Source organism: Carassius auratus, chromosome 6 (genome assembly GCF_003368295.1).
Source record: "Carassius auratus strain Wakin chromosome 6, ASM336829v1, whole genome shotgun sequence".
Lineage (NCBI taxonomy): Eukaryota > Metazoa > Chordata > Actinopteri > Cypriniformes > Cyprinidae > Carassius > Carassius auratus.
Window position 1 is genome coordinate 27,386,626 of NC_039248.1, and position 26,013 is coordinate 27,412,638.

General features: G+C 35.8%; 1 protein-coding gene and 1 long non-coding RNA gene across 3 annotated transcripts; one reads left to right on the forward strand and one right to left on the reverse strand.

The window, feature by feature from the left end:
- Positions 1-8,663: 8,663 nt before the first annotated feature.
- LOC113105104 (uncharacterized) lies at positions 8,664-19,633 on the reverse strand. Of its 2 annotated transcripts, XR_003292297.1 has the most exons (4): positions 14,449-15,536; positions 14,174-14,239; positions 11,480-11,682; positions 8,664-9,180 (listed from the first exon to the last, which is right to left on the reverse strand). It is a non-coding gene; the product is annotated as an uncharacterized LOC113105104 (long non-coding RNA). The 2 variants fall into 2 exon arrangements; XR_003292298.1 differs by lacking the exons at positions 14,174-14,239; positions 14,449-15,536 and adding an exon at positions 18,753-19,633.
- apcdd1l (adenomatosis polyposis coli down-regulated 1-like) lies at positions 12,641-24,751 on the forward strand. Its single transcript, XM_026266223.1, has 4 exons — positions 12,641-13,053; positions 21,364-21,547; positions 21,826-22,354; positions 23,163-24,751. Exons 1-4 carry the CDS (start codon positions 12,993-12,995, stop codon positions 23,931-23,933), a joined length of 1,545 nt encoding a protein of 514 aa, XP_026122008.1. The 5' UTR covers positions 12,641-12,992; the 3' UTR covers positions 23,934-24,751.
- Positions 24,752-26,013: the final 1,262 nt, after the last annotated feature.

Consider the following 26,013-nt stretch of genomic DNA (forward strand, 5'->3'; position numbering starts at 1 on the left):
GGACTATTAGCAAATGAATAAATGGTAGCATGTTACAATAACGGAAACAATAACATGTTTTTAGATACTACAAATATACAACAATGGAATACAATCTCCTTTCTGTCATCTTTTATGTACATAAATAGCCACAGCATTTGCTTCTTCTTTTTATTGACTCATCAGCACAAATGAGAAATGTTGATATGAGCAGAAAGTGTTGCCTCTCGCATGCAGCACCTGTCACACAGCAGCGGTCCGAAGCGGAGCCGTAGACATGTGTTCCTCAAACATTCCTTCCACAGCGCTCATAAATCACCATTACCCGGACACTCAGCTCCGCCAGCTGGATCTCCTCGCTCAAACCCAACGCCACGCTTTTTAATGACATTTTTACAAGAGAAACGTTATACGACAGTTATTTTTGATGGGTGTTTGTGTTATCTTTAGTGTTTTTGGTGCATTTGAGCTGCGCTGTCTTTCTTGAAGTGAACTCATGTCTTTGTTTTGTAAACTTTTAGAGACTGGCTATTTAGACACTTTGATATGAGAAGAGTTAAAAGAGATTGATGACATGAGGACCGAAACGAATCATGTTTCCAGAGCCAGACGAAACTCAACACACCTGTCACAGTCCATGAATCACCTTTAAACGATCATTATTGAGTATTTGTTTTCTCACTGTGCAAATTATAGCCTATATTATAGTGAAGGAAATTAATAATTAACACACTGGAGTAATGACTACAAAAAAAAAAAATCTAATAGAAAAAAGTAATTTACATTTAATTTTTGATCAAATAAATGCATGCTTGGTGAGCATATGAGAAACATTGACATACTGACAAATATTTCATAATGCAATTATAAAATTTGTGCATTTACAATTCATCTGAGAAACTTAAAAACTTTACAAGTTCATTACAAATTTTTATTCTTAACATATAATTATTGCTGATATTCAAGTTCACCATTTCTGTTTGAATAGATGTCACTGACTAACTGCATGATCAGCTATTTCTGCAATATGGAGATCACTTTGACAAATCTGAAACATTTATTTTCTGTTAAGCTGCTTTGCAACAAAGTGTATCATGAAAAGTGCTATACAAATAAACATGAACTGAAGTGAAATTGTGCCATTTTTTAATGAACATCAAATGTTAGCCACTAAATTACGCCTTTTCCATTATATGTCCCTTAATCAGGAGGTTAATACCAGTCCACCAGTTCTTTGGGGGACTCTTATTTTTCCTTTTCTGTGCCCTCAATACATCAAACACCTCAGCAACAACATTCTCAGTGTCTTTTGTTTTCTTTGCTTGCCATATGTTATTAGCTTTGATAAAACATCCATTACTCTTTTATGAGCTCCTATAGAAGGGAAGTCGTGGCCTAATGGTTAGAGAGTCGGACTCCCAATCGAAGGGTTGTGGGTTCTAGTCTCGGGCCGGACGGAATTGTGGGTGGGGGGAGTGCATGTACAGTTCTCTCTCCACCTTCAATACCACGACTTAGGTGCCCTTGAGCAAGGCATCGAACCCCCAGCTCCCCGGGTGCCGCAGCATAAATGGCTGCCCACTGCTCCGGGTGTGTGTTCACAGTGTGTGTGTGTGTTCACTGCTCTGTGTGTGTGCATTTCGGATGGGTTAAATGCAGAGCACAAATTCTGAGTATGGGTCACCATACTTGGCTGAATGTCACTTCACTTCACTTCACTTCACTAGATGTTTGGGCAGGAGCTGAGGAAACCTCAATCTCTGACATGCACTGTGTCCCATACACTCTCACCATGCTACATGGGCCGGTGGGATCAAATAACAATGTGAAATTCCTCATCGCTTAGCTACCTGGCCTGTCTATTATTGGCCCACATGTCACAGAGGGGGCGCAGTAGTGGCATGATTATAAAGGTGTTACAGACTGGATGGAATCTGAAGGGCAGAGGTTCAGACTATAAAGAATGTGAGGTTCTGTGCGTGTGAGAGAGAGAGACAAAGGAGGGAGAGAAAGGACACACAGTTTTAGGAAAGGTTGCAAAGCCAGAACAGTGGTGCTCAACTGGATTTTTACGGTGGTGACCCAAAACTGTACCAAAAGTGCCAATTCTGAAAAGTATAAATATAACCATGAGCTAGGCCAAACAATTTACTGAATGATTAAAAATTATTTGTTTTGCACTCAAAAAATATTTTATTAAAAAAAGAGAAAAAAGATGTAAAAAAAAGATTTACGCATTCCATTTGTACTAAACAAAAATAATAAATGTACTGTGACGCAGTATTTGTCAGTCATATACATACATAAATGGTACATACTTAAACAGGTAAGATTATGAAAATGACATTTATTCAATGAAAAAGTATGAACAATTTTGAAATAAGCAATATTCAATTAAATAAAAAAAATAATGATATATATATATATATATATATATATATATATATATATATATAGACTGAAACTAAGTGCATTTAATAATGATAAATGAACTGGTTATTGTGTATTTAAAACACATTTAGTTTATTAGTATATTATTAAAAATCTCACCTGTTTCATTTATGCATAACTGTTATTTTATGTGCAACTGAAATACATACAATTTAAACTGAGGCCTAAATATCTTTGAGAACTGTGGAAATTGACTCAAATGACAGACTGGAATAAAGAAATGAAGTCATGTACAGTAGAAAGTGGAAGGTATTTTCCGTGGTGAGGAAGAGTACATTGAACTTAGCTTTTTTTATCATCATCCATCAACGTTGAAGATCAAAGGAACGAAACTGCACATGAACACACACACTCCATTAAACACAGACATACCACTCTTAACAAAGGCAAATCAGCCAGCAAACGAAACAGTGTGATCATCTACCAGATAAACCTTCCTCTCCATAGTATATGGTACATAAAATGCGTATATTTGTGTGTACACTAATGTGTGCTCCCTCCCTCTCTCTCTCTTTCTCTCTCTCTCTCTCACACACACACACATGTATGAATTCCTCCGTAGCAGAGGAGTCTCAGAATAAGATATTCAGTTCTCTTGCCAAACACAACAGATGTTTTGCGTGGTATGTGTGAAACGTCTGGGATTACCATCATTTACAGTGCTGCTTGTTTTTCCTACATCTGAAACTATCTCTCATCACTAGATTAATATACTTATCGAACTTCAGTATAAAGCATGATATAGCATTAAACCAGTACAAATATACATCATTTAAAGCAGCGACTGTATGAACTTCATCAGCATGATATTTTTTTCTGCAAACTTTTCTGTTAGTAAGATTTTAATTAATTAATACTTTGATTCAGTGAGTAAGCATTACATTTATCAAAAGGGACAGTAAAAGCTTTTACATTGTTACAAAAAAATATATTTTAAATTTTTTTTTTAAACTCTGCATTCAAAGAATCCTAAATAAAAGTTTCCACAAAACAGTTTTTAACATTGATAATAATAATAAATATTTCTTGCAAATCAACAAAATTTCAACATATTACGTGAAACTAAAGACTGCTGAAAATTGAGCTTTGCCATATGTGCAGATTTTGCGCAGAAACAGAATAAGAGGTTAAATAATTTGATTAAGATTGAGGATGTTTTAAAATAAACGGATGGAATTAAAAGAAAAACCACATGTCTCATACTTTTTCTTTGCCTGTTTTTGTCCCACTTTGATTGACTTGTTCGATGTTTTTCATCACCAGCACTTCTCTGTGATTATAAATATGCCTCTGAATAAAGTGTGTGTGCAAACATCTGCTGAATAGATAGACTTGCTTTCTAATCATCCAGAAGCCCCTTAAAAATGAAACAATAAAATCAAAACAACTTAATTCTGTGGCATCCACCACTGCCATATGAAGAGGTCCTGTGCTACTCTATATCTGTTCTACATCGTTTAACTCTGTAAGGATGACTTGAAAGGTTTTGAGGAGGAACAGACCATTAGCTGTTCTCCTTGCTACACTGAGTCTGGAATCTTGGGAATTCTATAGGCCTTGAGTTCATATCAAGCAGAGAATTCTCCATTCTGGAGCTGGAGCTCCATTTCTCTGTTCTCTGTTAATCACGGGCTCAAGAGCGCTCTTTATACATAGTACAGTATGTAGACAAACATTAGAGGATGCTGGGATATAGGGGGACTAGAGGGTCTTAAGCTGGTGGATCAGGCACCTGTGGGTTTGTCCGTGGGAGACGCTTCATACCAGTGAAGCTGAAATGACCCTCCCCCTGCACACGGCCTGTTTGATCCGTCTCCAGTTCCCACAGTCAATAGAAGAGTTTTTTTTCCAATTTCCAAGAATAGCGTTTATTCATAATAGATACCTTTAGTGAAGTCACTTTTGATCAATTTAATGCATCATTGCTGAATACAGGTATTCATTTCTTTAAAAAAACATCATAATAATATTATATTTTGTATTGCTTTAATATGGATTTTCTTAACGGTTTGACACTCATACTAAAATCCCACAGGTTCATATATTAATACACAAGTATTTTTGTGGCTACACGCATGACCCGACATGAGCAACTCTCATTTCACTTGTTCTTGCAATGCTGTTTTTATGATTATTCCTCCAACCATTTCCAGAAGGGAAACTCCACATAGGAGAGGTAAGCCAATCCAACAAGGGAAGCCTTTCTTTTAAGGATCACTAAATCTTAAACGTAATTCTATTCCCACAAACTCTCTTTCCCGTATCATTGCCGAGCGTCCCTGCAGTAAAAATGTGATTGTAAATAATTATGTGCATTACATGCCATTACACTGGGTTGTTATTTCTATACAGCACAGAGAACTGTAAACCGGCTGTTTGTCGTAAATTCCCCAAGAAGCGAGATAAAAAAGTTACAGATGGAACTTCATGATCTCGAGACGAGGGAATGCTTCATAAATCATACATCACAAAGTGATGGAAATAGAATGTGTATTGTTGTAAATGGTAGCAGAGAGACTCTTTAACAAGCAGGGGATGGAGATGATAGCTTGCACTGGTGAGCATGTTGGATCGATTACTATGAAGATAGAATGACACCATAACCAACATGCAGTAGATGCCTCTGTGTGTCAGCATCTTTAAATCAGGCCAAGGTAACCAACATAAAGATCAATGGACTTTCTCTATGCGGTTGACTCTCATTAAACCCGTCAAGCACATATCTGGGTCATATTTCACCCTAGAATCAACAGAAATAAAGAAAGAAAAAAATATAGCTTGAAATATGAATTTATTATTTCATATGTAGCTGAATAAACAAAGATTTAAAAAGATACATACAGGTATGTGTGAATTCAGGTTAATTGGGACATGTTTTAACAGGCATCTTAAAGGGGTCATGAACTGAGAGTAAGCTGACAAAGAAGTTGCAGTGACTTTACAATTTGTATTTGAAGATTTCATTATGTAAAAAAAACTGTAAAAGTACAGGCGGAAAAATGTCTTTGATATAGATTTGATGTTTACTGGTGCATGATAACATCCTTCCTCTAAAGGAGGATGTTTGTGGCGTGAGGGCGGAAGGGTGTGACTACTGTCCTTGATCCTCTTTGTGAGTAACCCTCCATTTTCATAGTTTGCCAAGCACCTGTCGGCAGGTGTGAAATCAGAGCGGCATTTTACCTGTTGCTGCAAGACTCCCAAACAAGCCGTTTACCTTCCATTACCACCCAGCCTCAACCTTTTCCTCTCCCTCACAACTGCAGTTTTTTTCTCCATAGCAAACATGAAGAATGCTTCCATGCAAAATATTTACCAGAACACCCAGCTAGTTTTGAATAGTTGTCAATGGAGAAATATGTAGATGTAGTTCAGGCATCTACCAGCAAGGGCTAAAAGCTGAAGTTAACCAAACCAGTGAAGCCACACAGCAATTAGCCACAGCTAATTATGGCTTTGTCTGTGACCTCTTCCACCACGCATCAGGCTTCCTCTATAATCTGTTCAGCTGAAACCAGCAGACTGCTGGAGGAATCCCACAGTCATGGGACGTTTCTGTTTCAACAGATACATTTCTGTGAATAATGAAAGAAACATTTTCAAGATAAGCAGCATGGCTGAACAGACTCACCAACATAATTTACAAAAGTACAGTAAATATCCTATATACCCAGTTTGTTTAGCCTGGGTGGGCAAAAAATTGCATACTCCATTTGGCCTTTCTGAGTTTCTGAAGGAGATTCAGGTACATTAAATTATATAGTTTAATTCAATAATGTATAATTATAAATAATTTATATATATAGTAAATGTTTTGTACCACCCGTGAACCGTGCTTCACCACCACTAACACACATATGTGTAGTAATATCAATGGTGTCAAAATCTGCAAAATGGCTCTCAGGACAAGTGGGAATGTAGTTATGTCAACAGACTTGTCTTTAACTGACATCGGACAACACATACATGGCACAGAAAGAGTCATTTGGGAATACCGGGAAAGGAAACTATTTTATGACCATGCTAATATCAAGGAGGTCTATAACACCTGGAAAAAGCTGTCCGTTAGTGTTCCCATTCATCTCAAAGGCAGTTGCTCGGCTGACACAGGACATTCAAGATTGTTTAGATCTGAGCTGTATAACGTCACAGTCAGCAGACAGACAGAAAAAAAAATCCATTTGACACTTTTATGAATTTGTAAGAATGGTTTACTGATTAAAGACCTACTATAATGTAGTAAAATACTATCATTAAAGTTTGGAATCTTTAAGGCTTTTTAAATGCTTTTTTAAAGAATTCTCTTTTACAAACTGCACCAAAAAAAAAAAAAAAAAAAAAAAAAATGCTCACAGAGCAATTTATTTGATCAAGAATACAGCAAAAACAGTAATATTGTAAAATATAATTATTAATTTAAAGAAACCTTTTAAAAATCGTGGAAACAGTTTTTACTGCCTTTATTTTTTTGTGGAAGCAGTGATATACTACCTTTTTTTTGTTGTTGTTGTTTGTTTGTTTTTAATTCAGGAGTGAAATATGAAATTGGTCAAATCTGACTGTAAATAATCACAATAAAAAAGAAAATCTGCTCTTTACAGACAGATGGCAGTTAGCTAACCCGTTCTGCCTCAACCACCCAAACTCTGAACAAAACAGGTTAGGTTAAAACTGTTGTTTTTATGGTTAAAACTAATCAAGAAAAAATGCTTTGAAACAATATTACAGTCATAGTCTAATTATCAAATCCCATAATATATATGTTCATGTTGCTTTAAATAAGCATGACAACAACTAGGCTTGTTCTTGGATGCTTGGCTTCACGGTTGGGACAATTTTAGATAATGATGTCTGAACTGGAGGCAGTTAATTAGTCAGCCAGTGGCATGTTAATCTATGTATCTACAGAGAGCCCATTGATATCTCCAGCTTTGTAGATGTAGTGAGAAGCGATGTGCTGGAGATGCATTCCACTGCTGATATCAGATGTGTTTTGAGGTTTCTTTAACACAATGGTCGAGGTCTGGTTGGGGTAGCTGGTCTCAGATCAGTGCACGATGAAGTGTTGAGAGTGAGATGCTTAGCATATCAAGCCACACTCATGTCACGAACCGCTAGCAGACGGGAGAGCCGCTGACTTCAGAACAGGCTAATCTTCTCAACCTCCTGGCAACAAGTCTTATCACTAACACTAGACAGCAAATGTTGGAGAGAGAGTGAACGAAAGACACAAAGAAGAGTCAGAGCAAGCAAACATGCCACAGGGGTTTGTATTTTCCAGGCGTTTGCTCACAGATCTACAGAGATTAATGATAAAGTCAATCATCTCGGGGTTTTACTTTTCACGTGTTCTCACTTGGGGAATGTCTTTGAGCCAAGACGAGGAACCTCCAACATAATTTGAAATGTGTTGTGAGTAGAGCTTTCAAAAACATTTGCATTTTTCCAATCTGTTATAATCCCACGTTATTACAGAAAGCCTTTGTTCTTGCAGAAAACACGTCCATCACCCCTAACACTTCAAGATAATCTCCTTAATAATAATGTATAATAATAACTTGTAACAATGATGAAAACATAAGTTATAAAGCACTCTTTTCATGTTTTATTAAACATGTAGCTGCCAGTAGATTCATTGTTAGTAAAGATACAACATTAAAATTCTGATATTAGAGTATTATTATTTTCTTCTTATGCCCATTAACAAATACATGCTTTTAACATTATTTCTACATTAAAAGTAAATTATATAAAGTTTTGTATAAGTAAGAAATAAAACACTACACACTTCAATGAAAGGTACATTTAGGAATCACAACATTATATTATAAAGAACACGAAACATATTTTACATTTTAATAAATTTTATAATATACTCATATTATGTATCATAATTAGATAATAAATTAACATTCATTTGCTAAAGATTACATTAACAGTACTAAAAAGTCTTTAATATTAGTCCTTTATAGCAACAAAAAGAGTTTAAATGTGAAAATAGAGGAAATTAACAAGAACGATTAACTATCCAGTACTGGCTACTACTGATTATTTAGGCTAAAAAAATATATCCAAAATAGTACTAATATTGTACATCCATTTCCTTTTGTTAAGGGAAGCGGCTACATTTAAGTGAAAAAAAAAACTGCCTAGAGATTATCCACTGCATTGCAACAAGCTAAAACACACTCAAAACCAGTGGTAACTAATTACATGTGATCTGCATTACATAATAAGATTCCAAAAACAAAGTACTTAGAATTCTATTATTTTACATTTGAAAATACCTGTAATTACACAACAGTTACTTTCTTATGGATTAATTTGGGTCAGAGTAGTTGTAACTAAGTAATAAGGGGGATTTATGAAATGTCTCAGCATCATTATTTGTTACTTATTTTAGTTTCCGGATCATTGAAAGCTGCAGCTGTTGTAACCTCTGGAAGAAAAAGCAGGGTTCTACTGACAGCACTGCATTAATGAGCCACTCTGTGCGTGTCTAAATGCCTGTTACTCTGCATGTTTGTGCATACAAATGTTTATTTTTGTGCCTCACACACACACACAGAGCCAAAGAAACACACAAGGGGTCAGAGGTCAGCTGACTAATGTATCTTCCATGTGGCATCGGAACAGGAATTGAAATATTCCAGGCTATGGCTGTGTGGAATTCTCGATGAAAGAGGGGCAACATTGCCGGGATGCTTCCCAGATTGCTATGCTCTGACTTGTTTGGGCATCTGTTGTGCTCTGATTATGCAAAAAAGACATGCAGATAAACATCAGTGCAGATAGAGAAAGGCTAAAAGCAGCATATCAAAAGAGCAAAGGCAAAATCTGTTCTGTCCAGGACCACCACTGAGGGAATCCATAGCAGGAGGTCCACATACCCACAAGGCAACTTCTCCTCATCTAGAAATAGACACTATTAAATGTAAATAGACTGAGCAGCAAACTGTTGACGCAAGTATTTCAATTAACAACCAAAGCGCAAACATGCTAAAGCTAACCGTTTTAACCACAGCTACAGCTTGTTTGAATATTGAAAAATCAACCGTGGGTGTAATGAAAGGATATTTACGAGTCATTAAGCAGACTATATTTATTCTAAATGTCCTGTACGTGTTTTAGGGTTAGTTCTTGTGAAGGGGTTGCCAACTTTCTATGCATCACATATGCATGTGAGACTGATGCCTGCAGCTAGAAAAACAATCACTCCTTGACTGAATGAAGTGCTGAAATGCATACTACATTGCATCAGTAAAAAAAATAAAAAAATAAAAAAATAATTTTTATGTCATACTGAAGGGCTAATTTAGCTTCTGTCCTCTACACAAGATAATTGAGAATGTAAATAGAGGAAGATGAAAAGAGAGCAGTGTTTATAATTCTTAAATAAAAACTGTCAAAAAAATGTTTTTGGCAATTGAAATAAAACAAACAAAATAAAATGTTAATAGCTGAAAGTGCAAATAACTGAGACAAATAAGCTGCAGTACTAAAATGACTAAATGACTCTTAAAAAAAATGATTAAAACTATTTAGAAGTATGTTTAGAACATCTAATAAAATTACAAAAGCATATAACAAAATAAAATAAAAAAGTAATGAAAACTGGAAATGTAAAAAAAAAATCAAATATACTTTTAATATCACGTGAATGCTATTTTAATGGTTTTTGTATAAGTGCAATAAAAGAAGAATAATTTTGGGTAATGCAAAGAATAGTTCAATAATTTAAAGAACCTTTCTATTATAAAAGGAACTTTTGTGCATGGAAATGTTGCATGGATGTCAAAGGCTCTTCAAGGAACCATAGATGCCCATAAAGAATCTTACATTTTTTTGTAAGAGATGCTTGGCAACTCTATCGGTGTGGTGTGTTTGTGTCAGTGTGCAATTGCAGTCACCCAGCTGCCTGATAGCATGCAGGGATGCGAATGTGTGATGATTAGAGAGTGGATCTTATCTTATGCACAGGGGCACGATTCTGCTTTTTATCTGTGCCAAACCCCCTTCTTGCCCACCTGGGCTTGGCTGGACCTCCTGCAGCTTGGACGACCGCCATGTGTTAGACTTTGGAACCACTGCGGCATCTCTGGTTTAAGCGAGGGGGAAAAAATACTCTCTTTCATATCTCAAAGCACCAAGACAGAATTACGCACCAAGCCAGCACACACACTAAAGCCACATCTCCACATGATCAAACAGATGACTGATTGCAGAGGCCTCAGGGGAATGAATGGATAAAGAATGAAATGCATGGTGGTTTTGCAAAGAAGCTTTGCACCTCAATGACATCAAATCTGTGTGTAAGAGTGTGTGACAAAGAAGGCAGTGAGACAGAAAGGTTTTGATTAGAGAGCTGTTTGTGGTTTTGGGTGCATGGGTGTGTTAGATTGGAAGCTGCCTCCATTGTAGGGAAAGAAATGTGAAGAGGAAAGTCAGAAAGTGAGTGGAAAAAGAAACAAGACCAAGAAAATATCTCTAAATGTGTGTAGAAACTAAACAGGTCCTGTGGGGGGCACTGTAACCATGTCTTGGGAATATAATGTAAAACTTATTGTACTCTTACATGTGAGTTAAATATAACAGTTTCTTCCCAATACAAGATTGGTTAAAGGTAAAGTATGTAATTTGGCACCACTATAGTTACCAAAAAAAACCTGCAAAAATAATGATTGTTTTTAAACAGGTTTCCCAAACACTGTCTCCCAATGATTGGGCAAACAGATAGCCCCGCCCCCAAATTCATGCTATTGGTTGAGTTTTATTTTTAGGTGTGTCTTGGTGTTCAAACCAAAAAAATGGCAAAGACACTTGTTGGGTTTTAAAAATTAGTTTTGGCATAAGTTGGGATAAAAACATATTTTATCACCTTTAACCATTCAGATTTGTTTTGCCTAAATGCTGAAATAACAGACTGTATAAAATAACTGACTTACCGGTAATCAATTGAAATAACAATCAGTTACACGGTAGTGCCATCTCTTATTACTAGCAAAACCACTGATGATCATTATGAAACATGAACTGTACTGACCCTTACCTTTAGTTCTGAAATTCATCTGTTATTTCCTCAAATAAACTCTTTTGAGATGTGAAACACTGAGTTTGTGCAGCTTGTCTGGCAATTAAACACTGGATTTTATCATCACAGCAAACCACAAGTGGTGAAACTCAGCAACATGGTCTGGCGCTCCTCAGGGTTATGTCCACAGTCCAACTCTGTTCTCACTCGTCACTTCTTTACTGCAACAAACACATTACTAAATGAATGACTGATCGACACAGCAGTCACAAACAGTTTTGAGGCTGTGGCCAAAAATGATATCACAAAAGGCTAAACAAGAATTCAGATTCAGAGTTAATGAGTTCACACGGCCGTCCATATGCAAAAATATATTTTGTTTAGTGGGCTACACATTTAATTTACCTTACCTAGCACAAAAAAACACACTCTATTCCATACAATTTCTATGCATTTGTGAATCCAAGCATATAAGTTAACTCTTCAGCTTGACCTCATGAACATAACACAGAATCCAAATCACCCAGATCATAAACTCTTCAATGTATTGGCTGCAGCATCGAAGTAAAAAAAAGTGCCAGTTTAACAACACTCTCACCAACACATTAAACACCATTAATATCTGACTAAACTTTTACTCATATTTTACTGCATTAAATCTATTTAATATATCATTATAGTAAATATTATTTATAGCTGGTTTTTTTTTTAATGCTATCTAGGGTCATACGTCATATGTTAACAGATTTATTTCTTTGGACTGTATTTTCACTGTGTTATCTCTGCTGTATTGCATTTAAAAATCATAGCAGTTGGCAGTCAAGTTATAATTTCAATATACCTAAACTATTTCTCAGATGGCACTGTGCCATCACTTTTTAACACCTACTATGCCCATAGAATATGTGTATATGAGGTAAAGGGAGAAAAGATTTAAAGCATTACAAAGTTAATGCAGGAAACCTTCTGCTTACTTTGCATCTGTCAAACTGTGTTTATATATTGGTTTGTGTGTTTGATTAACACATTTATGTTTAATCTAATGTGAGCAGGTTTCTCAACTTGCTGGCTTTGATTGTGCCCTTTTGCACCTTACCCTGAGTGCTCCCCAGAGGGTTAATGCTGGGAGGATACAAGTTCCCTCCTCTTTTCTCTCTCTCCTTCCCTCCCTCTCAGAGTCTCACTCCGCTCTCTAGCTCCTCTCAACTGAGTAACTCAAAGACAGACTCTTACAAGCACCACACAGGTTTATCATCACCAGAGAGAGCACAGAATCAACAAGGGACGGACTTTCAAGCACCATCGAGAAAGGAGATCTTGCAAACTCAGTCAATGAGTGCTACCATGAATGGAAAACTTCACGTTTGAAGATTAAACTTGGATTAAGTGGATTAAATTGATCTGCATAGCTGGTAATCTCTCATCTGACACACTCTCATTGATGTGAACATTCAGGAAAGGAGCATTTCCAAAGCTTTTTCTTTTTAACCCTACATTTATTGCAAAGTGATTTGGAGACTTCAACCTGATCATGGCTGGGGAGAGACTTATTCACCTGTTGAATACATCTTGGATGGTTTTTCTCATGCAAGGTTAGTTAACTTGTCTTCTATACTCTTTCTCTAGGTCATTCTAAATGAAGCATTTCAAGACACTATTTAAAATAGTAATACATCATTTAATAAAAATAAAAAAATCATGAAAGTGCGTGATCATATATGCCTGATACATTAGAATCATAAAATGTTTTTTATATTTTGATGCAAAAAAAAAAGAGTCATACAATGTGCTTTTTATCCTCTAAAACTATGATATAATTTGGGTGAGTTAAATAAGCGAGATATCCAAAATGTGCAGTTCTTTAGAACAAGGACTGAGAACCACCGTTGTGGAGAAACCAAATTTGCTTATCTGAAGAACGTACAATTCAACTGCATTAACTTCATTAATTAAAAATCACCATAAAGCAACTCAAAAAACTATTCAGCCAAAAAAGTTTTGCTGAACCTGAAGGACCTTCATTTTTATCATACTTGTACAGCCTGCATTTATCACAGATCCAAAAAGGCAAAACAATCATTATAAATCAGAAACATACCTATGATTAAGTTTTATGGTACATTTGAATTCATATTTCTTATGGTATTTATGTAAATGCAAATAATCACATGAATAATGAGAATCTTAAGTATAAGCTAGTTTAAGAATGGCTTATTGTTATTATGTGAAAGTATGAGAGCTGCCAAGCAAAGCACCTCCATTATCGAGACCAACATGTCTGAGCAATTTCTTCTGTATTTTATGTCTGTATTTCTTAAGAGTAATTAAGATCTAAAGGATGACAAACATCTCTGAAGGAAAGTTTTAGAGGTAATTCCAGCTTTAATTAACCTTAATAAAACCTGTGACAAAACTAAACTTAAAATTGTTAAAAGAAACACATGCAACTCACACTTACACCCTTTCTGAATACTTAAGCTGAAGTTGGTGGGACATTTGTGCATGCATAAAACATGCTTCAAAAAATTCTTCTGGTTTATATGCAAATGACATAATCAAATCATAAATTTAGAATGTTTGAATTCACATTTTTGAAGCCCATATTCTTAAAAAAATAAATAAAAAATGTGCAGCACCTCATCAACTACTGCATTTACGCTATATGTATGGTCTACGAAGTTATTTTGAGATGAAAAAAGTTCTTGATGTTACATTTATAGGTTCTTCAGATCAGCATGTCAGTTCCTCGCTTCTTTAAAGCACCACACAGATGGTTTTCTAATGAAACAAAGAATAAATGTCAGTTTAGGAACTCTAAAAGGTTCTCCAATGGCGTAAGGTTATAACTTTCATTTTTAAGAGTGCACAAGTAACAGAAATTTGGCTTGTACTCCAGGAAAATCACTGTAAGTTAGTCAGGTGAAATTGAAAGAGCTTTAAATATAAATAGCAAGGAGTTTGGCTCGACACTGTGATCTTACTCTCACCTATCCCCATGCACCGCTCTTTTTCACCTGTCAGTCTCCTCCACGGGCCCCGTCTGTTCCAGGCTCTTTTAAAGTTAGCAGGGCCTTAGAGGAGGCCATTGTTTCCTGTGAAAGCAGATCACAGCTGTGGAACTAATGCCATCATTAAAATAATGATTAGAGTAACAGGCCAGCGCCATTAACGACCCCTTCTGTTTGTATGCCATTTAGTTGCTGTTTTCCTTCTACCCTCCCGTTGCTTTCAGTCAGGGATGGTTAGGGTGATGAAGAAAGCAATAGGCTTCTGTTCTCACTATCAGGCCGCCTACAGAACAAGAGAGAGGGAAAGACTGGCGCAATTACACCCACCCCCAATGACTCATGGCAGTTACCCATGACCTCAGAGGTCAGTTTGTGTGCATTTGTGTGCCTGTACTTTCTCTTTTCTTACAAAACATGGGCTTCTTTCATCAAACAGCGGAATTAAATCTGCGAAAATGATTAATATCATACCCATGCGCTTGAGTAATCTGTCAAAACAGATGCTTAAAGCAACGATGTATTGTAGTTGGCTGTTATACTTTGTCTACTTCGATTTAAAGTTGAAAATTATTTATCACAAGGTGATTTTACAAGAAGTTACGCCTCAACATTGATTAAAAAAGTATGAAGGCTTTCCAGCATTACAAGGAATCACCACCATAATTATTCCAGCTGTTTGGCATTGTCTGATCCTCTCATTCCACCGTTTAAAAAAATATATGTCTGCTTTCAGATGCATGACAAATATTCATAAGCAGATGACATGAGAGAGAGGCTGTCAGTTATTTAGATAAAAGGAGGCCCAGTGCTTGTCAGAGAGACTTTCACTGATGCACAACGTTTCAAAATCATCAATCAGCTAGGAGCATTAGATCAGATCAGTTACTGTCTCGTTAACTGATTTGGTATGTAGTCAGTAACAGGTTGGATTACTGCATATGGTTGACTAATGTTGGTGAACTAAAAAAAAAAAAAAAAAAAAAAGTTGTTTTTTTCACATTTTGAGATAACATATCCCATATATGTACATGACATGTATAATATACAATGCTATTTAAAAGTTTGAGTTAAGATTTTAATTTAGATACATTTCTAAATTACACATTTCTAAATTCTTAATTTATAAAATAAAGAAATTAACACGATAATAGAAGGGATGCTTTAAATTTATCAAAAGTAACAGTACAAAAGTAAAAGATATTTATAATTGTACAGATGTCTTCTATTTTTTTTTTTTTTCAAGCTTTTTTCAATCTTGACCAAATTTAATCTTCTTTTCCACAGAAATATTAAGCAACGCAACTGCGGTTAACATTAATGATGATAGAAAATGTTTATTGAGCAGAAAATCAGCATATTACAATGATTTCTAAAAGATCATGAGATACTGAAGATTCAAGTTATGATGCTGAAAGTTTAGCTTTCATCACAGGAATAAATTACATTTTAAAATGTAATCAAATAGAAAACAGTTATTTTAAATTGTAATAATATTTCATATTACCACTGTTTTACTTTATTCTTGATCAAACAACAAACATATAATAGCAAGCATAAGAGACTTTCAATAGCATTATATTCAGTGCATATAAATAGTAAATAAAAACAAAAAGTTGTGGTATTAATATGCAAAAATTGACTTTGGTGTGTATATGCTATACACAATGGGGATTTGGGTTTTGGGGTAGATGCGTATCATATGCACGCAAAAACTGCATATCATATGCATGCCAACAAATTTTGTATCATATACGTGTGAAAACTGCGTATTATAGGCACCCCAAACACGTGCATATCATAAGAATGCCAAAGTCCATTTTTGCTTATCAATACCACGAGTTTTCGTTTTCATTTGGCGTACTATTTATATGCATTTTCCTGAGACTGGGCTAAAAAAATTAATACCATCATACATGTCAAAGTGATATTAGATGAAATTATTAAATATCACTGAAATAATGCAGTTTTTTATTAGGGTGGAACTTGGCATGACATTTACTTGAAGTTAAGTAAGTGTAACACAATACCTTTTTAAGATCTATCGAAAGTTGTGTTCAGATCAAGGTCAGAATTTTGTAAAGTTAACTGCATTTCTGACATAATTTGCCTTAACACTCAATTAATAACCAAATAGTTGTTGTTTGAGATTAGGCTAGCAGGATATTGCAATAACTAGATCCAAATACCTAACAGAACTACAAAATAAAAAACCAGAGCTCTGCTGGTTAGTCACTATCAGTGAAGTTGAGTTAACCCTAGGGGTAACTGTTACTTTGAGGGAGAAACTTTCTCATAATCCCTTATCTAAATGAAAACAACTGCTAGATTAAGCAGGTTTAACGTTCATGAAAAGACAACAATGCTACAGAATTGTAAGGAAGTTGAGTGATGAGAAAAATTCTGGGGAAAAAAAGCCCACATACACCCACCATTTCTTACACAGATGGAGATATATGCTCTGTACACAAATCGTATTCACATTCACTTGCACGTATCATCAGACAAACACATTCTCCTACCCTTTTCATAAACATATGCACATGAACATAAGCGTTCACACACCTTTGTTGCCCCTAGCACTTATATGCATGCACATACATGCAGACTTGACTCTTTATATGAAACTTTACCTTTTGGTAACTGTACTTCATCAGACAAAAAGATTGTGACAGAGGGAGAGGGAGAGAAAGCAAGGAATCTGAGCTCTATCCAAAGTAAATGAGGTGTAAATGGGAGTTTTTTTTCATCAGGGAGCAGTTATCAAAGCAGGGGCCGATGGGAGAGAGAGGCGGATGAGCGGCACAAAGGCAGTTCAACACTGAAAAGGGGTCATTTCATGCATGTGGGAATACTGTACAGTGATGATGGTATCAGATGGTGATACTATGGGGCTTTGATATATGCAGTGGTTCTGAATTATTAACATATTTATATACACAGTATGATTCAAATGTCTGAGAACACTTAGGAATTTTTTTTTACTTGGAAATAAATGAACGCTTATAGATTTTGAAAATGTAAAATAAATGTATAATGTAAAATGAAGAAATTTGATTAAAACAAGATACTATAAGCGAGGCTAAAATACAAGTAAAATGCGAAATTATTAGTATTTACTATTAATTAACTAGTATTTATTCAAATAGTATAATTTGTAAATTAATATGATTTTTTAAAGTTTTACTGAAAAAACAATTACCCTAAAAAAATTATTAAATTAAAAATAATGCAAAACAGAAGCATTTTCACTTATTTAAGTGATTTATACAACTTAAAATGTTCAGTTTACGTTGAAGTATTAGCCTAAATAATTAAAACATTTACACAACAATTATATATATTCAACTATAATTTAAATGAGAACAGAAAAAAAAGAAGGTTTAGAAGTGATGAAATTTAAAATGAAAACTAAAAAAATTTAATTAAATAAAAAAAAATCGACACAAAAAATGAATATGACTGGTATTAAAATAACACTGGTTTGATGTGACTGAAAATGAAGCCATGTGTACAGTCTGTTCAATATTTTGGACTTTTAAATAGACTTTTTTGTCCTTTGGAATAACATGTTTTTAATGTTTTATTGAATGAGGTATCAAAATTGAAGCTGTTTCTCTCACAGGCTCATTTTCATTTACAATATATTAAATAGGCAATAGAAAATGGCAGGAGGAACAGTGGTAGAGAGGAAGGGGATATTTTATTTTTGTCCACTCTTCAGTAATGACGCATTAGGGTTGAGAGAGGAGCTGTCCAAATTGAAATGACAAATAAAAACAAATACATGAAACCGACAGAGGTACTTTTGCTAGCCTCACTTCTTCTATAAATCAATGTCTCCAGTGTGTGTGTGTCTGGGGGTGTTGAATGGTTGGAATATTAGGACAGGTAGTTTACTTTGGCTCACACTAAAGGGAATTGGCTGTAAGCAAAGAGACCACACACATTCTACCACAGCGCCCTCTGCTGCTCAATATCACGCACTGCCGCGTTGACTGTGACGCACAGCGCTTCTGTGCCATTTATAAGGGAGGTAGAAAGATAAGAGAAAGAGAAAGAGAAAGAGAGTGAGATTATAACACAGATAGGAGCTCACTGTGAAATCCTCACAAAATATACACAATGTCTACGAGAGCTAGTTATATAACCCAACACAACACAAATTCAGCGCTCCTATTAACCAATTAAATGGGCATCTCTCTCTCTCTCTCTCTCTCTCACACACACACACACACACACACACACACACACACACACACATATTTAAATAGTCGATAACTCACCGTGAAAAGTATTCCAAAGTCATTAATTTTCATGTATGGGTGATTTTTTCCAAACATTAGCGAAAGCGACCGTTATGCAAATACAGGAGCGTAATATAAAAAATTCTAACGAAAAATACAATATCTTTCGGCGATTAGAGGAATTAAAAAGTGTAAAAATGACGTTTACAGACAGTTTGAGCACTTTTAATTTTTAAATGGTAATAACAGCAGCATTCAAACTTTGAAAATTTACTTTAATCCAGAGGTTTTGCAACAGGTAACCAATCATAAACGGAAGAATGCCTGACTCATTAAATATTCATGAGCCCTGAACTCTGAGAGAAGCCGTTGAAATGGTCAAAAAGGGGCAAACGCAAATATTATTTTAGAAACATGCCTTCTTACAAAATCTGACAGTAAAGTATTAAAACATTAAATGTAAAAAAAAAAACTAGGCTGAAAATGACCATAGCTTACAATTTCAAGTGTGAACAGCCCAGAAGTTATATAGGCCTATTTCTAATCCACATGCAGATTGTAGGCTAACATAAAACAGGCCTGCATTGAATAAAAAAACATACAAGAGAACCTCAACTTGATTAGAGGCTGCTGAACCATCAAAACAACCGTAAACAGGTTGCTGAAAAGCACATGCTAACTCTATCTAGCATTATCACTTTATTGTTATCATGAACAACAAGTCTGCTTTATGCTTTCACATTGGCTCTATACTGGGGGGAAAAAAACTTTAAAAAGCAGAGCCTGGATCCCTCCCAAACAGCATGAGGAAATAATTCCCTTCTTTAGGGCAAACAACTAGACCCAGCCTGACATGCTCAATAAATGCTCTGTAATTATGCAATCAGAGAAATTTAAGGGCTACAGTTAACAAATGTGAATAAAAGCTTTTTTTATTAAGTGCTTCTCTGAGAGAAGTTTTATCTGATTATAAGTTCCATCGAACTGATAAAAAAACTATAAATTAATACATGGTGATATATTTGACTTCAAATCAAAAGAACAGGGAGCAAAGATACATAACCTTACATTCATAAGTGTTTTCTAGTAATAATACTTTTAAATAATACTTAAATATGATTTGCAAAATACTTTTATTCAGCAAGAATGCATTAAATTGCTTAAACGTGACAGTAAAGGCATTTATAATGTTAAAAAAATAATAATTCTATTTTGAATAAATGGTGTTCTTATTCAATTATTCGTAAGAGACTTCTTTTGAAATCTTTTTAAAAAACATTCTGTCCCCAAACTTCTGAATGGTAGTGCATATTGAAATGATTTCTTTTTTTAAGTATTTGATTTTTTAATTAAATTAAAAACCTCACACCTCTAAATTATCATTAAAGTATTTCCTGAGTTTTGCAAGGAAATGTACTTTATTATTCTCAAAATAAACTGTCATGAACGGTCAAATAAAAAATCTTATTTGTTCTAAAATAAGCTTCATTTTATTTTGATTTCAGGGTAAAATGTGACTTACATGTTATTTAGCATGTTTGTATTTGGAATAATTATTTGACATTTGCCACAAGAGTAAATTAAGTCCCAAATAAAGTTTTTTCTTTTTGATAGTAGAGCTCATGTTTTTGTGTACACATATAGTGAAGCACTTCTCAGCATGTAACTTCCCAAAGTTCTCCCTCTGCTAATGAGGTTTACTTCACCATATATCTAAAATGTTCTTACTCAAGAACAGCTCTGTGGTGAGGCCAACGGCAAGGATATTTACCAATCAAACAAAGATGTCCAGTGCCATGTTAACAAATCTCACTCCTCATGAGCTGGAAATCATGTTTGCTTTTCTGTCTGTTTAAAAAAAAATGTCAAGATTTTTTATTTTCATTGGCCAGTGCCACATATCCCTTCCCATTCCCTTGAAGATGGTGTCTGATTGAAGTGACATGCCAAACCTCTGGCCTCCCGCCCCTCACCACAAATCGTGGTCAGAGCAGGATTGGGATCTATATATGGCTCTAATAGACCTCATCACGTTTCATTACACGGAAAATTACAGAAATGCAAAATCCTTCAACCACTTCCAGTTTAGCAAAATCCTGTTTATGGACCATAAAAGACCATCAAGTAAAATGCTCCTCTTGGAGGTTTCATTTAATTTTTTTTATTGCTGGAGGTACCACTTTTTGAAGTGTCTAAGGTTTTTAAAGATTTAATTTATTCGTAAATGTGGCGCCAGAGTCAAGAAAAGAGATCAGCACGTTATTGCAAACTTAGATCTTCTGGAATTATTTCAACGAAGCCCTATGGATTTAATATGTTGGTAACTTAACAACAATCCACATAAACTGTTAATTGAGACTATTAATTCATTAAGGCATTTTTTAAACCAGTGTTTTTTTTCCAATTAATAAGTCATCTCATATGAATTAGGAGAAAAATATGTCAGTGGATTTTGATGTGAGAGCAAAACAGGATAGACTTTTTCACTGGAAGCATTATTATTACTCATATTTTGGCAGGAAGTGACAGTTTGAAGCTAAAAGTGCCTTGATGGATTAGTTCTTACAAAACAGCTTTTTCTCTTTGCAAAATATAAATTATGTCTGCATTAACATACATACAGAATGATAATTTCCCTGTCTCTCCTCAGTTTTGTTTGTAAGGGGCAGTAAGCTGTGGGAAGTGCCCACCGCTCCACTCGTACCCCATGCCAATCTCAGCACAAGACTGTTTTGGGAGCCACAGTGCCAGACTCAGCTACGCCATCTACAGAACGAAGCAACAATCACAGCCACCATACCACCCAAACTGGAGGGCCACTGGGTGTCAAGCAGGTAAGAGACCTGTTCCACCTAATCCAATTTATGTTTCAATCCAAAATCAAGGTCTCATTATGAACGATTTGTCAGTGCATATTATCAGTGTTGAGAAACCTACTCTGAAACTGAAGCCTGTGAAGCAACAAGCCAAGTGACATTTAAAATAGTTAAAATTCATTTTGTTTAATTGAATACCCATCAATTGAAAATGCACCACATTGTGGAATTAAAATAGTCCGCAACTGTTATATTAACTGACTTTTTGACATTTAATATTGTTCATTTCTTCTCAGATGTGAAGTGCGACCTGGCCCAGAATTCCTCACTCGATCTTACATATTTTACCAAAGCCCCACACGTCTCTTCAGGGCCGTCCAGCATTATTACTCTGACAGCGAGTGCCACATCCCAACTTACTCTCTTGTAATCAGGGGTAAATTGCGGCTACGCCAGGCATCATGGATCACCCATGGAGCCACTGAAGCAGAGCACCACCTCCATAAAGTAGGATTGGTCATTCACAGTCAGAAGGCCGTTCATCATCTCTCTACCCACCTGCCCTCTTCCTGCCTGGGGCTCAAATCTGGAGGACACCTGGTGCCTCAGCGCTTCTATGAACTCTTCAATGCCAAAGCAGAGAAAGACTGCTTGGGTGCTCTTGGGTTCTCCATGATGGAACTGGAGTTGCTGCGGGTGGAGAACCATCACCATCCGCACAGCAGGCCGACTCAGGAGCTGTTCTTAGGGGATGTGCACACAGACTGGAACGAAAGGGTGCACCACAGACCAACTGGTTATCAGGAGCCTCTGCAGAATGCTATGGTGAGAGTTACGACTACCAATTATGTTTTGCTTAAAAACTGCTTAGGACTGCTACGATAAAATGCTGACCATATTCAATGTCTACATTCTTGAAAATAAAGGTTCTAAAATGGGGATTTCGAAGCAATGCCATAAAACATGGGTGCCTAATCCAAGCGTTCAGTTCCAACTCTGATCAAACACACCCGTCTGTAATTATTGAGTGCTGAAGATCTCAGCTAATTCAGTTGGGTTTGATCAGGGTTGGAGCTGAACTTTGTGGGAAAGTAGATCACCAGGAACAGGACTGGGGACCCATGCCATAGAAAAAACATTTTAGGTTCCTCAAAGAACCTTTATCATCCATAAACTCTCAAAAATAGAGTTTCCGAATGGAAGTTTTCACAATGATTCCACAGAAGAACCATTTTTGGTTTCCTAAAGAACCTTTTAGGGAACAGTTCTTAAAAGAGCAATTTTTGTGTAAATAACATTTTAATACAATAAAGAAGCTTTTTTCCCCCACTGTAAACAATCTTTTGTGGAACTGAAAGTTTCTGCAGGTGATAAAACGGTTCCTCATGGAACCATATATGCCAATAAAGAACCTTTATTATTTACAACCCACAAGAGGTTCTTTATAGTGGGGAAAATCTTTTTAGGATTACAGATCTTCTTCTTCTTTTATAAACTTTTTAATATATTTTATGTCACTTTTGATCAATGTAATGATTTTTTGCTGAATAGAAGTATTAAGTTCTTCCAAAATAAAAATAAAAATTTAATTGACCAACCCTAAAATGAAAAAAAACCTTATTTTTACTCTCAGCATCACATCCACCCATGCCCAGTGTGCGCCCTGGTATACCGAGCCTCTGAACAGCATCCACCCATCCTTCCTCCATCCCCTTCCATTCCTCTGGATCTAAATGGAAACTGGGTGAGTCAACGCTGCGAGTCCCACCCAGCCGCCCTCTTCCTCACTCGCCTTTTTGTTTTCAACGAGGAGCAACGTACTTGGGAGGGGACCTACCAACATTACTCCGACCCAATGTGCCGCCAGCCCAGCTTTACACTATTGGCATCAGGTCATTATGTTAAAGTGGGACAGTCCGCTAAAGTACACGGGGCAACCGCGCTCGTCTTTAAGGTAACACAAGCAAAAGTGATCTTGTATGACCAAGCACTGCTGCGGGAACTGAATTCAATGCACAATGGGAGATGTGGGCAGCCGGGTGGGTGGGAGACGGGCGTCGAGCAAGACATAACCTGGACGAATGGATGCGACGCATTGGGGATACGACTTCCGCACAAAGAGTATGAGCTGTTTAAGATGGGGGTGGATAATAAAGGGCGCCCCCTGTTGTTTAATGGGAAAAGGCCTACGGATGGATCTAGCCCAGATCGACCTGCAAAAAGACCAACATCCTTTCAGACACCAATGGTGCAATGCAGCACAAGGGTTGGGGTGGAGCGACGCTACAGTTCCTTCAGTGATCATTCAACGGGACCTAAGATAAGCTCTGCTAATGCACTGCACTCTTCGTTGTTTCTGCTCACTGTTCTAAATGCATGGTGCTGGAATATTTATCTTTTCTAAAATATGATGTGCCATTCACATTCACTGATCAAATTCTGACCCATTTATTCCGGGCATTGTACAATCTGATAGACTGGAGGAGGATTGTTCTCTTTGGTGCTATAACAAAATGCTTGCTGCAAATGCTCTGAAATATGACACTTTTTTTTTTTATCTAAGAAATTTTCATAAAGCAAAATTTTTACATAGAAACTTCCTTTTATCATATAGTATATCAACATAAATTTTTGATGTCTGTCATTTGGAGTGTTGCTTCATATGAACTCCAGAAGAACGCTACATGGATATCTATTCAAAACCTGAATGTTCTGTATTTGCCTGCATTCCATCCAGTTACATGTCAAATACTTCAAATACTACAACTAATGGTGTGAATTTGGGGCGGGACTATCTGTTTGACTGACCAACGGGAGGGAGGAGTGCTCGAGGAACCTGTTTGAAAACAGTCATTATAACTGCAATCCTTCAGCTTTAAAACCAGATGTGGGAGATACAGATAAGACATTCAGATTCCCTTTCAACTGTAAATGAAGAAGATTTCCAAAAAACAACAGAAAAAAAATTCTGATCTTAATTAAATGATCTGAAGTGCATTTATGGACTACATTCAACATAAACTACCCTGTATTCTTTTAATGAGCTGCTGTCTTCAAGACAAGGAGACTTAGCTTATTTTTTCCAACTAATACATTTTATGTAGCTTTAATCTTCTAATAATGGTGAGGGTGAACATATTTATTGCTACCATTAAAGTAATTTTGATAAGAAACTTCATGGATGCTTTTTTTGTGTGTGTACTGTTTTGTTTTATTATATGTAAATACAAACACATGCATGTATATATTTAATAAAATATGTCATGTTTATATTTTAAATATATTTTGACATGATAAAAATGATAAGAATATAAATATATACATGAAAATACATTTATATATTTTCTAAATATATACTGTCTGTGTGTGCTTTTATATATACATAATAAATACACAAACACATTATGTAAACACAAACTTTTATTTTGGATGCGATTAATCGCGATATATATATATAAATATATATATATAGAACTGTACAAAATGTATTGTGTGTGACTATGGGCGCTTGGTGAGGTCTTGCACAATGGTTCAATTCACATCCAATGTTGAATACATGTGCAAGACATTTGAACGGAGCTGTCATATGGCTTCCACATTATGCTCACGCTCGCCAATATCTGAAGCGTAAGTTCTCAGAACTCTGTGTACAATTCACTCCCTCTGTTTATTTGGAAGAACAGGAAGTGTTCAACTCATTCAGTCTTAGTTTAGCAGAGCGTGCGATTTTCTGTTTTTACAGAGTGGAGTGATTCCTTGTTCTGGAGGCAATCTCTAGAAGCCAAAAAATTCCAAGACGTCCAAAGGAATCTGTCAAACATAAAAATGCATGATATTGATTGTTATATGGCACGACCCTACCAAAATTGTACCCTAGCCATAGTTTCAGAAAAAGAAAAAATAAATATATAAAATAAATAAATTTGGGATATAAAAAAAAGATATTTGCTTATACGGTTAAGAAACAATTGCTGTAGTCATGTTTTTTTTAGCATCTACAGCAGGGTTATTCAAATCTTGTCCTGGAGGGCCAATGCTAATCAGTGTCTTCAGGATCATTAGAAAATCACAGGTAGGTGAGTTTGATCAGGGTTGGAGCTAAACTCTGCAGTGCATTGGCCCTCCAGGACAAGATTTGAATAACTCTGATCTACAGTAATCATTTTATAAGTTGATCTTTAATTAAATGCATAAGCATGAATGCCTCAATTTTGAAATAATCAGATGATCTCATGAAATCCTTTGTTCATATCATGTTCAGATTTGGTATATCGCAAAATCCCATTTTTTTCTCCATTGTGAACCTTTCAATATGTTTTACTGAAGTGGATATATTCTTCTGTAAAAGCCACATTAATTTGTAAATAACTACATTACCTATTATCCTGTCATGGAAATTACAGCAAAAGAACAACATCCGAGTGCTCCCATGAAACACTTTAAATGAATCAAGTCTCCCTACACTATCGAAATACATATATTTT

What these genes read in the sequence shown, in the direction of transcription:
- apcdd1l (XM_026266223.1), top strand. Translation starts at nt 12,993, where the DNA reads ATGGCTGGGGAGAGACTTATTCACCTGTTGAATACATCTTGGATGGTT. An exon ending in GATGGTTTTTCTCATGCAAG is followed by an intron (nt 13,054 to 21,363) that starts GTTAGTTAACTT and finishes GTCTCTCCTCAG; the next exon opens with TTTTGTTTGTAAGGGGCAGT. An exon ending in GGCCACTGGGTGTCAAGCAG is followed by an intron (nt 21,548 to 21,825) that starts GTAAGAGACCTG and finishes ATTTCTTCTCAG; the next exon opens with ATGTGAAGTGCGACCTGGCC.